At 38.5% G+C, this 15,606-nt stretch overlaps 1 protein-coding gene across 4 annotated transcripts in view; it reads left to right on the forward strand.

The window, feature by feature from the left end:
* Positions 1-15,225, forward strand: part of pam (peptidylglycine alpha-amidating monooxygenase) — a 57,500-nt gene extending 42,275 nt beyond the window's left edge. For all 4 annotated transcript variants that reach the window (XM_080875395.1, XM_080875397.1, XM_080875396.1 and 1 more), the window contains exons 19-26: positions 1-127; positions 510-713; positions 1,118-1,233; positions 4,310-4,406; positions 4,634-4,684; positions 11,379-11,618; positions 11,836-11,895; positions 12,599-15,225. In XM_080875395.1, coding sequence (XP_080731521.1) covers positions 1-127; positions 510-713; positions 1,118-1,233; positions 4,310-4,406; positions 4,634-4,684; positions 11,379-11,618; positions 11,836-11,895; positions 12,599-12,777 — 1,074 coding nt within the window. In that variant the 3' untranslated portion in view covers positions 12,778-15,225. The remainder of the gene's footprint in view (positions 128-509; positions 714-1,117; positions 1,234-4,309; positions 4,407-4,633; positions 4,685-11,378; positions 11,619-11,835; positions 11,896-12,598) is intronic.
* Positions 15,226-15,606: the final 381 nt, after the last annotated feature.

Raw genomic sequence — 15,606 nt, forward strand, 5'->3', positions numbered from 1 at the left:
TTCTGCCAGCCCACTGATGTGGCAGTTGACACTGAAAGTGGGAACATCTTTGTCTCTGATGGTTACTGTAATGCCAGGATAATTAAGTTCTCTGCTGATGGCAAATACCTGTCTGAGTGGGGTGCAGGTATCTCACCAGCCACACACACACACACACACACACACACACACACACTCTGCAAAGCTTGGATATTAGCCTATTTGCTACAATGCTTAAACCATACAAGTAGTAAGAAGTATTAGACACTAAGGTGACATCTCATAAAATATAATTTCTTTATTATTCTGCCACACAAGTTTTTGTGGAGATTTTAATTAGTTATACTTGTGTTAGCTGTGGAGTATACATGTATCAATTTCAAATGCAAAGCTGTATTTGCAAACATTGCTGTTTCTTGATTTATGAAACTAACATAAATAGATCCAGAAGGTTAAGAGATTACTGCTACCATAGTGTCTCCAGACACAATTTACATTATTTTAACCTTGTCTTATTTTTTGGACTATAGGCTCATCAGACAGGAGAAGGCGAATACCTTTTCATATTCCCCACAGCCTGGTGTTACTTCCTGATAAAAAGGAAATTTGTGTGGCAGATAGAGAGAATGGACGCATCCAGTGCTTTATAGCAGAAACTGGAGAGTTTGTCAAGGAAATTAAAAAAGATGAATTTGGAGGGGAAGTGTTTGCTATCTCCTACAGCCCTACTGGGGGTAAGTTTACTGAATACTCAGTAGAAGTCAGTAGTCGTATTGTTTCCTCTTAAGCTTGTTTTCTTGCTGCTTACTGCAATAAGCTATTGTAAAATATATTTTTGTGCATACCTTCTGCAGTTTTTTTTTTACTTTTCAGTCTAAGTGGTGTCCTCAATATTATTATTTTTTTTTAATGTTAATCAATGTTCATCCTTTGTTGTGTTAGGTCACAATGACATCCTCTAGCAAAAACATGTAGATCCGGTGTTTACAAGCTTTATGCGTACTCGGAACTAATATCCAAGTTCTTTTTATTTATTTTATTACTCAACAACTCTCTTCCTGCTTTACATGTATACATGCTTAACAATTTGTGTGTGTGTGTGTGTGTGTGTGTGTGTGTGTCTTTCTTCTATGTGAAGATGGCTTGATTTTTGCAGTAAATGGGGAATCGCTATCTCGTCCAGTTCCAATTAGAGGTTTTGTTATAGATTATTCAACCAAGGATATTTTGGACACCTTTAGCCCTAACAAAAAGGTAAAAACACTTTTTAATACAATCAAAGGTTCTTTCCCCCCCAAAATGTTCTAATAACAGGTCTATTGAAATCAAAAGCCTGCCTGCGTCTGCTATTTTAAGATCTCTGTGGAAGTACTTCTATTTCTATGTCCCCTTGTACCTGTGCCTCTGGTTCTTCTCTCCCAAGTATTCCTTCAACTTGATTTATGTTTTTGTGGGAAGTGTAGGCAGTTGCTGGAAGGCAATTATGGTGAATGGTCAAAGTGATTAGGGAACATTGTCTAAAAATATTTTAGTGCATTTTGAGCTATCAAGACATCATGCTACAGATCTGACATCAAGAAGGCCGCTGCAAAAAGGAGTGAAACATATTTTCCATGTCGCTGTGTGACATGAAGGAAGGACCCTTCATGTAGCCAATTGGTGAGTAATTTCAAGCTAGAAGATGAGAGTAACACAAGCACTTTATCTCCTGGTGAAAACGTTAGCCCTTAGGTTGTACAGGCGCTGCTGAAATTCCTAGACATGGAGCAAATTCTCCCATCATAACCTCCCCAGATTGTGTAGCTTTGCTCTCAGGTCCAGGACGTATTGAATTTCTTATTTTTCGCTGGGCTTGGACCTTCCTCCCAGTTTTCCTTAATCAAGTCCAACTTTAAAATTTTATTCAGCCGCTCCACCAACCTGTCAGTCTGAAGGTGGTAGGCACTGGTCCAAACAGATTTAATGCCCAGTAATTCCTACAGCTCCTTTAGTGTGCAAGACATGTGCCCTGTGTGCCCTGTTCAGTCAAGATCTCTTTCGGGATACCAACTCAGGAGATTACCTGAAAGAGCAACTGCACGGCCTCAGGACATCGTGTTGCATAATCCATCAGAACTAATACAAAGCCGCATGCACTCCAGTGAAATGGCCCAATGAGGTCCATGCAAGTGCACTTGAACATGACCTCCATCAATAGTAACGAGAGCAAAGGGGGTTTTGGAATGGCGGGATTTTTAACTATCTGACGCTCCAGGCAGGATGCACACCACCGGCACAAATTCACCTGGATGCCTGGCCAATAAAATCAGGCCATTATTCGCCCCCAAGTTTTGTCATTACCCATATGCGAGTGTCACGACTTACTCGATAAATTATTTAATACAAAGCATGTGTCTACATGGCTTCAGGGCGCACAAAGTTACCATCAATTTCAATCCCTTGGTCAAAAGCTCAGGTGTAGGGTGTCGTCACAAGCCTGCTCTAGTGGAAATCTTCCGTGGGGTGAATCATCCTACTCTTCCCCGGAGTTGGTTTCGGAATAATTACGCACACCCCACTTTGCAGTTATTTATGTGTAAAAAATGTTTGGAATCATGTATGATTTTCGTTCCACTTCTCACATGTACACCACTTTGTGTTGGTCTTTCATGTGGAATTCCATTAAAATTTATTCGCGTTTGTGGCTGTAATGTGACAAAATGTGGAAAAGTTCAAGGGGGCCGAATACTTTTGCAAGCCACTGTAAATACACAGAAGGCTAATGAGAAAAGTGAGAACACACGGGGGACACAGCTGACAAGAATTAACATGACACCACAGGGCAAGTAAAACTAGACACACCAAACATGAAAATGTAAGGTGACAGGGGATTTCTTTAAATCACCCTGTAATTCTTCAGCTAAAACACCTGAGTTAGAAAACACAAAGACTGCACTCGTCTTTACACGCGTGGGCAGTCACTTCTGAGATCTGCGGCTGGCCACTGCCTGCATTCTTTATTTATAGGTCTTATATCTGTGTGTGTGTGTGTGTGTGTGTGTGTGTGTGTGTGTGTGTGTGTGTGTGTGTGTGTGTGTGTGTGTGTGTAAAAATAACGTCACTCAGAATCAACAGAATCAGCACATGCACACTTAAGATTATAGCTTCGGGTTATTTCCCTTTTCTACATCTGTTCTCTAAAAACGGGAAGTGGTTTTAGTAGCTGAATAAGTTCATCACAAAGTTATTAGGTGAAAAGTCACATAGACATGTAGATTGCTTAAAAAACAGAAAAACACATTTCATGAAGCTGATCAAATTATATAAAAACAAAAATCTCTTGACATAAGGCCTGCATGACAAAACAGGAAACTGAGGAACATGACACGGGAGTGAAGGAGAGGCAGACGAGAGGAAGCAAAGGAACACGAAAGAGCACGAGGGAGTGTGAGAGGAGACGAGAGAAACATGACAGACTGGGGAAACATTGATAAACATCACAAGCAGGGGGACGATAGAATGAAACATGAGAAGGGAAGGGAAACCAGACACAAGAACTCAGACAAAATATACAAAGACTGACACACAGAGAGAGACATAAAGGGCAAAGACAAAAGAGGCAATCTATAATCAAAAAGCCAAACAAAACCACGTAGACACTACAGAATAAACTCAAGAGTAATAAAGTGGAGCTAAACATAAATAACAATACAAAATCAAAACACAAGAAAACTTAAAACACTGGGTCAAATGACCTAGGACCAGGACAGTGCAGACACTACACTGTCATGGTCGCATTGTCACATAATGGCCCAACAGGTTATTAAACCCGGGCCAGTTCCCGGAATCAGGAAATGCAATAAGTGCGAACCAACTGCAGCTTTCACTCTATGCATTTTGCCCTTAAATTTAATAAGCAATGGCACTGTAGGATACTACAGTGAACATCCCCGTGAACACACCTAACCTTGAACCACTCTGCCTCCAACAATGCCCCGGGCCACAATATCATTGAAAGAGTGAACAAGAGTCAGTTTGTTGAAGAAAACCTGGAAATGAGCAGATTCAGTTCAGCTTCTATTACCATGATAAGAGTTTAAGTTAATGCTTTTCCTGCAATAGAAAACTCTTGAGTTTCCGTCATCCCAGTGTTAACAAAATTTTAGCTAAATCTGTTTGCAGTTGTCCAAAGTATTGCGTACATTCTGAACCACACAGTAATGTGTGTGGTTCACACATTACTGTGTGGACCACACAATAATGTGACCCACCTTAAACTACTAAGAAGTTTAATGGTGGGTCATTATGTTGTCTAGAATTTAAGTGACTTGTATTTCTCTTTCAATTGCAGGAGTTCAAAATGCCTCACGATATAGCTGAAACTAGGGATGGCAGTGTTTTTGTTGGGGATGCCAGCAGCAAATCCGTCTACAAGTTTACAACAGAGAGTAAGTTTATCTTCATCAAAATAATGCTGCCAACTTTTAATTGTTCTAGCAAAATCTATCATACAGTATGTTTGGGTATTAAGTCCAATTTTGATTGATTAATTTATTTTGGACTTATAAGACTTGAATTATGGTTGCTTCTTTGTTGGCTTTGCAGATGAACAGTAGTACTAGGTTGTATACATCAATTATTTTTTTTGTTTTAATTATTGCCTTTTATTTTCAAGAGTTGCATCATTCTGTCAAGAAAGCTGGAATTGAAGTTCAAGAACTTGAAGGTCAGTAATTGGATACCTGGAGGCAGCAGGTACATAATCTTTGAATCCATAAGGGGCAGGCAGCTATTCATAACAGTGAGTCACAGACATTTAAGATGTGACTTCTAGTGATGCCTGATGGAATAAATAGTGATTTGAAAAGAAAAAGGTTTCAAATTAAAAGTTTCCTAACTTTGAGGCAACCACTTAAATTGCGACCTAATGAGATCAAAGGAAAATGTTGACTGACACTTTTGGCATAGGAAACTGGAATGTGTACTAGCAACCAATGCAAGCAATGTGCAACGAGTGAATCATATCACTCGCTCACATATCACAATCATAGTGTATAGATGGCACTTAAGGGGGGTGGCTGTAAGCTCAGGTGGTTGAGCAGGTCACCGACTAACCTGAAGGTTGGTGGTTCAATCCTAGTCTGCTCCAGTCTGCATGCCAAATATCCTTTGGCAAGATATTAACCCCAGGTTGCTCTCTCTTTGAGTGGAGCTCAGAGTAGAAAAGCACTATATACGAACCAATCCATCTGCATTGCCTTAGCGCAAAGCATAATGTCTTCTAAGGTATATAATCTCATTTATTCATCCATCCATCCATCCATTCGCTTCCACTTATCCTTTTTAGGGTCGCGGGGGGCGCTGGAGCCTATCCCAGCTGTCATAGGGCGAGAGGCGGGGTACACCGCGGACAGGTCGCCAGTCTGTCGCAGGGCTAACACACAGAAACAGACAACCATTCACGCTCCCCATACAAACACGGGGAGAAAATGCAAATTCCACACAGAAAGAGTTGAACTCAGGACCTTCTTGCTGTGCAGCAACAGTGCTAACCACCGTGCCACCATGCTGCCTATAATCGCATTCAGAATACAAAATTCATTGCCTATATGGGATATTTTTGAATATTAATGTCAGATTAAGGTCACCATGTACCATTGCTACAACCTTTGAAGAATTCCACAGCATGACATGACTGCTTTTGGACATTCTGAAACAGTGTTAAGGTGATATCCATCACACTTACAAGAAAGGAAGTTTAAGAATTCCAAATAGTGAAATTGTCAGGGAAGGCTACAAGGCAATCACAGAAAAACTGTGAAATCGCTTTCCTTCACCTATGTCTTGCGTTTTCCATTAACTAGGATGCCCCTCTTTCTTTCAACAGCTATATACCATTTTTTAGACCTGAAATATTTATATATATGGCAAGGATTTTTTTAAGGAATCAAGGAATTTTTCAATCCAGTTCAATTCTATTTATATTACACCAGAATGGTATTTGTGGCTTTTATTGTTTTATTTCTTTAAAAAGGACTGTGCAGTTTAACATAGTCCAAGTACAAAACATGAAACTGATGTAACACACATAAGTTTATAGCTATTGCTATCCTAGTAAAAACCATTGTCCCTTGTTGGTCTTACAATCACAATACATACATTTTACAATAAAACATATATTTTCATAAAACCAAAATACATCATAAATACAACTACAATTAATAGACAATAAATGAAAAAACAACAAAAGCAATAACAAAAATCATTACGTAGTTGGAAGCAGTGTTGGGCAAGTTACTTTGAAAAAGTAATTAATTATAGTTACTACTTCTTCAAAAAAGTAACTGAGTTAGTAACTTAGTTACAATATTCTAAAAGTAATTAATTACTTGAAAAGTAGCTATTGTGTTACTTTAAAAAAAACGTTTAACCCTCTGGGTCCAGGGTATAATTGGCCATTTTGAACTACTTTTGGTTTTCCCTCCACATTTTACCTTTAAAAACTATTTACTTTGCCTAGTTTGGTATCATCCTTGTCAGCACAACCTCACATGTCTGAATTTACAGTTATGTTTTCATTTTGACATACTGTATTAACACAATTGATCTAAAATCAGACAAAAAACATAAAATCAGAGTAGAAAAGGTTATATTTTTATAAAGGTTATACTCTAACAACCACGAACATGTTTAATGAATCATATTTCATAACCTTAAATGCAAGTATAAATTGTCAATTTTAAAATCCTATGCACAAGTGTTGCAAACAACAAAGTTATCCATTATTGCATCCATTTACCTTTTACCTTGATTTTTTTAAATAACCATTTCAAACTATTTACAGAACAATCAGCTGTTCTGCATTCAATAAGATGCCACACAAATTATTTGTGCCACTCCCAAAAAAATAATTTCTGTCCACTATAATAAAGAAGACATCGCAGGTGCAGGTTTGACAGCAGCAGGTGTATCACTCCTTTTTCTACCTGGAGACAGCACTCGCCTCATTGTTCTGACACACGACACAAAACTATCCACAACACAACACAAAACTATCCACAACACAACACAAAACTATCCACAACACAACACAAAACTATCCACAACACTACACAAAACTATCCACAACACTACACACTAACTACGCAAGACAACACATTAACTACACACTCCAAACATGCTAAACATCACAAGCAGAGAGTGCTTGCTAGCACTGTCCTTAGACAGTAAACGTGACGAAACTATTGAGGAAAAAACGCCGCGTATATATTGTTTATCATGACTCGTGGCCTATCAACACAATTTAAAAACTGGTATATATCATCTTCTTGCTTTGTCTTTAAGTGGTCATGTGATTGGCTTACCACGACTACTTTATTCTTCCTCAGTCAAACAAGAGCACTTATGCGATTGTTTTGCCCCCTGAGTTCCAGGTGTTGTGCTAGACAGTGATCGTGATTATCATCCGCGGGAGCGCGCGCAGATGGTTAAAGCTGTAGCGTCCAGATTACTTGCATAGTCAGCTACTTCCGTGCAGCTGATATAAGATGCGGTAAGCTGAACACAGCTTCAACCGTCTGTTTGTTGAAAAATAGTAACAGACTGCATTTTCTTGTTAGTAACTGTGACGGCGTTGTAACGATAGGAATAGTAATTAGTTAGATTACTCGTTACGCCGTTACTTGTAACACCGTTATTCCCATCACTGGTTGGAAGTGTGTTCAACAGATGGCAAGCCTCTATTGAAAATGCTGAAAGAACAAATTTAGATCTGCAATATGATATCTTGCAGTTGCTGTTCACCATGCTCCTAGTAATACAATTACTATATCTTGTCTTTGTGTGTATCTATTAAGACACTCTGGGGCCAGCCTATTTATACATTAACCCTTTAAAGCCGGTCGGAGCGGACATGCTCCATTTTGCGTAACTATTTTTAAATCCCGGTAGCACTGCAACCACGTGAGCTAGCGCAATTTTTTTTTTTTTGCATATGAAACCGGATGAGCTGTACTTACATCTTATGCCATCAGCTTGGCCTAGGTCACAGTTTCCTTCCACATATAGCTTTGCAAAAATTGCATAAAAAATCAAGCTTAAACGTGCTGCTGTTGTTTAGCGCGACATCCGCTGGTTTCCTCTTTCTAGCGCAAAGTAGGAGATAAACAAACAAGAGAGAAAAGCCGATCAGCTGATCATTGGTCAGTTTCGTGACTGAAGTAGAAACGGGAGAGGGAGGGGAGAGAATGAGAGGAGAAGAGGCAGCTGTGCAGCTCCAGCTTTGTGTCTTTTTTATTGTAGCTAAAGTACGGGACAAACCGTGCTCCTTTTCACCTCAAAACGAAACGCGTAATATTTTCTCTGAATACGAGACGATTCTGTTTTTTACGGTACAATTGGCAACTCTAATAATTAACCTTATGAACAAAATGAGCTGTATAGAAACTCCGGCATGCTAGCTAGTACGCCGTACGGAAAAAGTCAGCATAACGAAAATAAACTCCACCTAAACTTGGTTTATATCTGACCCAGAGAGACTGCAGGTCATAACTTCTTACCTGAAGTTCAGTTCACACTCGGCCCCGCGGCCGCCTCAGGTCTCTGCTCCTCCTGCGTCCCCTTTCCCTCATCCACCTGCTGGCCTCCACCACTTGCTAATGTTACTGAATCTGTGGAAGCTCCGCATAGCCACCACACGAAGTAATGAACAATGACCCTATCTAAATCCCAGTAACGACTAACGCGTTCCTGATTTTAGTATAATAACTAGTTACCGTGCTCGTTACCACAATAATGATGAAGTTAATAACGTGTTAGTCCCAGCACTGCTTTTGGACAACTGGCAGGCAAAGCATTTTGATAGGGGATTTCTTTAAATCACCCTGTAATTCTTCAGCTTAGACACCTGAGTTAGAAAACACTGCAGTCGTTTTTACACGCGTGGGCAGCAACGAACGCACCCTGCGAATTGCGCGCCGCAACTGCCTGCGTACTTTATTTTATACATGTCTGTGTGTGTGTGTGTGTGTGTGTGTGTGTGTGTGTGTGTGTGTGTGTGTGTGTGTGTGTGTGTGTATGTGTGTGTAAAAATAACAACATCACTCAGAATCAACAGAATCAGCGCATACACACTTAAGATTATAGCTTCACTTCTGAAAAAGCACGCTCTGCAAACCTGCAGTTTCCTGTCAGGTCTTTGCACAGACTCAAAGCAACGGGTTATTTCCCTTTTCTACATCTGTTCTCTAAAAACAGGAAGTGGTTCGGTAGCTGGATAAGTTCATCATAGGTGAAAAGTCACATAGACATTTAGATTGCTTAGTAAACAAGAAAAACACATTTCATGAAGCTGATCAAATTATGTAAAAACAAAAATCTCTTGACATTCCCACCTGTTGAACAGAGAATGAAATGTACTAGTCATCAGTAAGTAACTACTTGTCTTTCACATTTACAGTTATTACATCATTAGTTGCACTTCATCTTCATATTACAAATAGGAAAAGAAAGACTTCATGATCTTCATCGGTTCGGGTACATCTGCATATGCTGTGAGTAATAAACTTATCATCTATGGGATTACAGCCTTTAAACAAGGTATAATACAAGTAAAGAAAAGCAAAACAAAATAAAACAAATAAAATAAAACGAAATGAAATGAAATAAAATAAAATAAAATCAGGAAAAGTCCAACGCCGATCAACAGTCTCTATGGCATCTGAAGCCATGTTTAAAGAATGTACATTATCTGGTATGAAGGTCCAGCACACGGTGTTGAATAAGACGCACAATTCCCTTTTCTCAGCCAGGATCATGTCCAGTGCTACTCGATGTTGCATTACAGCAATTCTGAGAGCGTTCCTTCCTGGATGAGGATGTTGATGTTGATGTGCAGTTTACACAAGTCATTCTGAAGGTGTGATCAGAGATCAGAATTAGTGCACATGTTCCAGCGTGTTTCCCATATATGGTTAGGTATTTTGATGTGCTCTTTATGTGTGAGCACACGTAGCAGTCTTTCTCTGTGGTCCTGTTAAGCACGTATCTGTATCAGGCAATTTTCATCCACGGATAGATTTAGTCTTGTATCATGTCCATTAGATGGAAGTTGTCGTGTGTCCATCTCTTATCTCGGCTTGTGTATGGGTTTCTGCCGTCTTCCAGGTAGGATAGTCTGATGAATAGAGCCGTTGCCAGTAGTAAGACGCCAGTCATCACCTAAACAAACTAAACAGCAATGGGCCAAGAACAGATCCTTGAGGAATACCCATTCTATTTTCCAACATGGATGACTTTCCTTTATCAACCCTCACTCTGCTCTCTTTTGAAGAAGATACGACTCAAACCAATCATCTGCTTGCTTTGAAAAAGCTAATTTATCAAATTTAATCATCTATTTTTATAAGATGATCCCAATTGCAATTTGCAAACTCCTGTTCAAGTTTTACAGTTTCAGACTTGGGATTAAATGTCTTTACATGGCCAGGGTTGTTTGTACTAAAATACTGCAGTTGTTTTTTAGTCAATTTCCTAACAGTTAAAATCATATAATGATCAGACAGACCAGTTAATAGATTATTGTATCCTACTGAGAAAACCCCAGCAATCAGATGACCCGCTTTGAGCAAGCACTTTGGCAATAGTGGAAAGGAAAAACTCCCTTTTTTTTAAAGAGGAGAGGCAGCCATCTGCGTGGTGGTGAGAGGAAGAATGAGGAGGAACAAAGAAAAACTGTGGAAGAAAGCCAGAGATTAATAATAACTAATATTCAATTCAATCATAGCACTGAATTGATGCTTTTGACCCTTATTACATGGAGTGCCAACTCTTAATGGTCACAATTGCAAAATGTATATAAATCACAAAAACAGCTTTACTTAATCATTTTATTCCTAACAGTAAGCACATTGTGAGTGAAGCAAATGAGTGAATAAGAAACACTCGTCATCGGAAGCCCCCAGCAGCCTAGACCTAGGAATCAAAGGTTTGCTTCAGCTGGCATCACAAAGGAAGTAACGTATCATAAGGTCGTCACAGTTGACTGGTGACACAATTGCTTGTGATAAAAATACCTTTGTTATTGGATTGATTCTTATATAGTGCTTTTCTACTCTCTCACATTTACCCAATTACACCCATTCTCACAAGCACTGTCTCCAAACTGAGTGCTGTCTAACCACATTCACACTCCGATGGATGCATCGGAGAGCAACTTGGGGTTAGTATCTTGCCCAAGGATATTTGGCATGCAGACTGGAGGAGCTTGGGATTGAACCACCAACCTTCTGATCAGTAGGTGACCTGCTCTACCTCCAGAGCTACAGCCACACACTTATCAGTTGTGGTTGCTGGGATCTTTGAGGCTTTACAGAACTGGTGTAAAAGGAACACTGATAACTAGAATATGTCTCTCACTATAGAAATGGACGCCGTTGTCCAAACTAAGGTAAAGCAAGACACCTCAAAGACCGCAGCCATCCAAGAGAAGCAAACTGTGGTCCAAAAAACTCAACCACAGTTAGAGGCAGACAAAGAGAGGAAGAGTCCAGCTAAGCTTAACAAAGGAGAGCGTGTACTCCCAGTCATCATCACCACCCTGCTGCTCATTCCTCTGGTTGTTGTGATCTCCATAGGAGTCTTCATTTCCTGGAGGAAAAAAAGTATGTATGAAAACACCCATGGGAGTCTGTGCAGAAAATCCATTCGTTTTTAATATTGAACAACAAATGAGATAGAAATTAGGCCATTTTAACTACTGTTGACTGCATTGTCTTCTTGCTATAGTCAGTGCACATTGTTCTGCTCTGTTTCCTCTCTTGTCTTTGGTTATCTTAACAGTCAATGAACATTAAAGGTAATACTGTTGAACATTTGCAGATCAACATGAGGTCAAATCTGAACCCAGCTCGGTGAGAGGCATTTTGGGAAAAATAAGGGGTATGTTGTTTACATTACATTAAATATTTAATAAATACCAGACTTCGTTTTTTTTTAATATAAGGTTTAAGATACTTCATGTATTTTTTTCATTTGTCAGATATACTAACTACCGAATATATTCAGCTGGATTTCCAGTAGTATGCTCATACTGTAAAGTTCAGCTGTCACAAAAAAACAATAGTTTTGCAGTACCGACAGGCTATGAGAGAAGATCATTTATTGACTTTGTTTTAGCTAAGACCCATTTACTTGTAACCAACACAAATTTAGGTTATCACTCTTCCTTCTTTCTTCTCTTTTGTCTTCTTTAAAAAAAATGTTTTGATACTAAACCATTATTAAGGAAAAATATTGTAAAATGTCAGTCATATGTACAAACTTTTAACATTTAACCCCCTTCTGCCCCTTCCTTTACCACATTATGTCTAAAGCAGTGTTCATTCATCTTCATTAGTGTCTGTTGAAGGCATGACCAGGCTAGAAAACATTTCAGAAAATGAAAATAGAGCCTCTCTTATGTCATCATCTTATTGACCATAGCTTTACACAGGGATGAATGAATATCCTCAATATAATGCACTGCCAGTGTGTAAACTGAAGCCATCATTCTAAGTTGAGAATTATTTCTCTTAACTCTGTAGATTTTTATCGTCATATTGACATCTTCATTTCCTCCTCTCTGGTATTTAACCTTTACTAGGTAAAGCAGTGGGCAGTCTGAATCTGGGAAACTTCTTTCCATCCCATAAGGGTTATAGTCGTCAGGGCTTTGACCAGCTGAGTACTGAAGGCAGTGACCAAGAGAGAAATGATGAGGACAGCAGTGACTCTGAAAATGAGGAATACTCTGCTCTGCCGCCGCCTCAGTCCTCCTCTTAGATGTTCTGGGGCCAACTGCAAACCTTCCACCAACCTTCTGCTAAAATCGCTGATGTAGTTATTCATCACATGTGTAACTGTTGTACCAGCTGCCAATGTGTGTGTGTGTGTTATTGTATGTAAAAATATTTTGATAAGTTATTTATTTAATTCAGCTATGGTATTCATACAGTCTTTTCTGGCATAATCTACTCATGTCACAGTGTCACTCATTTCATTTCCCCAAATCAAACCTGCTTTTACTGAGATTATTAACAATATTTTTGAAAAATCTGGAGTTGGTTTTGGCCTTAAAATAACAATGCAAATCTGTTAAAAGAATGAGATCGTTTCCCCATTAGCTGTTAAAGGCTGATGTTAGATTGCTGTCTGCCTTCAAAGTCAGTGTTTTTGTTTGTTTTTTTTTTTTAACATGCATTCCCTTTGTTTTATTAACAAAGGATTCATCTTGATGGTGATTAATCAGCCTCCAACTGTCCTGCACCATAATGTAGCTCTCACTCTAGTCATTATGGACTTGGCTTCCTCGCCAGCTATATTCTTGCTGTTCATGGCGAAAAAATACTCTGATGAATTCTGTCATTTTTCTGTTTGTCAAGTTTTTAGCAAAAGTGGCATTTCATGTGATATTGTTTGAAATATTGTCAATTCATTTTTTTCAGTTTTATTTATACAGCACCAAATCACAACAACAGTTGATGAAATGTTTGTAATAATACGCAAGACCAGACAGAGACTACACAAGATGCATTTAAATATCACACTCACTTGAATAAAAATTGCTTGTGTGGTGAAACCCACTGCATATGAGATTTGATGAGAAAAAAATGTTTTAATCCTGTATTTGGGAAATTCTTTTTTTTTTTACAGCCACTGAAATGACTAACTATAATTATAATAATGTATGGTCAGACATATATAGTGTTATAGAGGGAGATGGCATATAAAAGATTTCCTATATCTGTTTTTGTAGCAGCAGAGCTAAATCTGTTTGTTAGAGTAGCTGGTGCAGTGATTGGTCAGGATTATCCATAATGGACAATGGTGACAACCTGAACCAATGCTTCAAATGTGTCCAGTTTGCAGCCAATCACACAGCCAGCCTCTCTAATCAGTTTATTCAATCTGTTGGTCACTATATTATGATTTGATAATATCACTTAATAAATTACTTGTTCATAAAAGATTGCTTTCTCTGGGAAAGTTTCCCAAATTTAAAACATCTGATCTTGTTTGCAGTTTCAGTTATTGTGTTATCTATATGGTAACCTACTTACTGCCACTTTTGCTGGTCATTGTGCTTGTTGCATTGAAAAGGAAATGTAGTGGACGGCGCAAACACTGTTATCGTCACCATGTTAGTGGTTGACATATGGTTACTTCTACCCTTAAACACAATGATTTTACACCGTTTCATTATCATTTCAATTTTTCACTTAATCTTAAGTTGGATCAGTTTTTTTTTTTTTTTTTTACACATGATCCTGTGCCTCTTTGCATCTGTCTTGCCTTTTGTTTTAATCACGTGCCATAACAACACATACCATGGGATGAAAATTGCTGCCAGTAGAGCTTGTATCATAGTGATTTTATTTCCCTTCAGAAAATTTTATAGTGTATAAATTCATATATACCTGAATCTCTGTGCACTAATCATTCTTTAGAACAGGGGTAGGGAACGTTAGTCCTCGAGAGCCGGTGTCCTGCAGGTTTTAGATCTCACCCTGGGTCACGACACCGGACTCAAATGATTAGGTCATTACCAGGCCTATGGAGAACTTCAAGAAATGTTGAGGAGGTAATTTAGCTATTTAAGTCAGCTGTGTTGGATCAAGGACATCTAAAACCTGCAGGCCTCTCGAGGCCTGGAGTTCCCTACCCCTGCTTTAGAAGAACCACTTCTCAAGTTTCAATAACGCTAAACCCAGCTTATAAATATATATATACACAAAATATATATGGTTTTGTTTTGTCTTGTTCTACCCAGCAGCCTAAACCAACTGGGTGTTCTGACTTAATCAATAAAAGCATTTATATGTAAAAATCAATAAAGACATATTCAGTCTGATGGCAGCAGTGCGGAACAAGTGAAGTCCAAATTAATGTGTATTAATTAAGGAAAATTCACTGAACACACTTCATGCACTAACTGGAAGCTCAAAGATAGTGGAGGAAGACTTCTGTTTATTCAAAATATTCAAGTTTGTTCAGGATTCTGAGGTTTAGTTACAGTTACTCTTTTTTCCTTTTTTATGTAGTCTGCACCACTTCTTTTTGTATTTATCCTCAGTATATCATAATGTTTGATTTCCTAACACGGTGCCATGTTTTACATGTGAATGCTGTAATATTAGTTGTGACACACTGGTTCTGCTGCAAGAGTACTATTTTCAGTAACTGTTATTTGTGTAATAAAGTGTTTGCAAAGCATTGTGGAAATCATGGTTGTTGTAGGATCAGAACACTTGTCATGTGGTTCAAACTGATACAAGAGATACTGAGATGCAAACTGAATGACTACTGCGTTTGCACAATTAGTGACTACATTTGGAAAACCTTTAGGATATGACAAATAATTTTTTTAAAAAAGTGAACAGGAAAATGTTTAACACTGAATTACATCACTATGGGGATTTTTTTTGTTTTGTTTTGAGTTTGTGATAGGTCAGGAGTATTTAACAGACCTACAGAGTCAGGCTTTTGTATTGCTGATGGTTGAAATAATGACACCACATAGTTAAAAGTCTGATGTTCAGGGACTGTAGTTCTCTACACAGTTTAGGCAGTTTCCACCTGTTTTTATTTAAATTTAAATTGTCAAAATCACCA

This window comes from Rhamphochromis sp. 'chilingali' (assembly GCF_963969265.1).
Source record: "Rhamphochromis sp. 'chilingali' genome assembly, chromosome: 2".
Taxonomy (NCBI): domain Eukaryota; kingdom Metazoa; phylum Chordata; class Actinopteri; order Cichliformes; family Cichlidae; genus Rhamphochromis; species Rhamphochromis sp. 'chilingali'.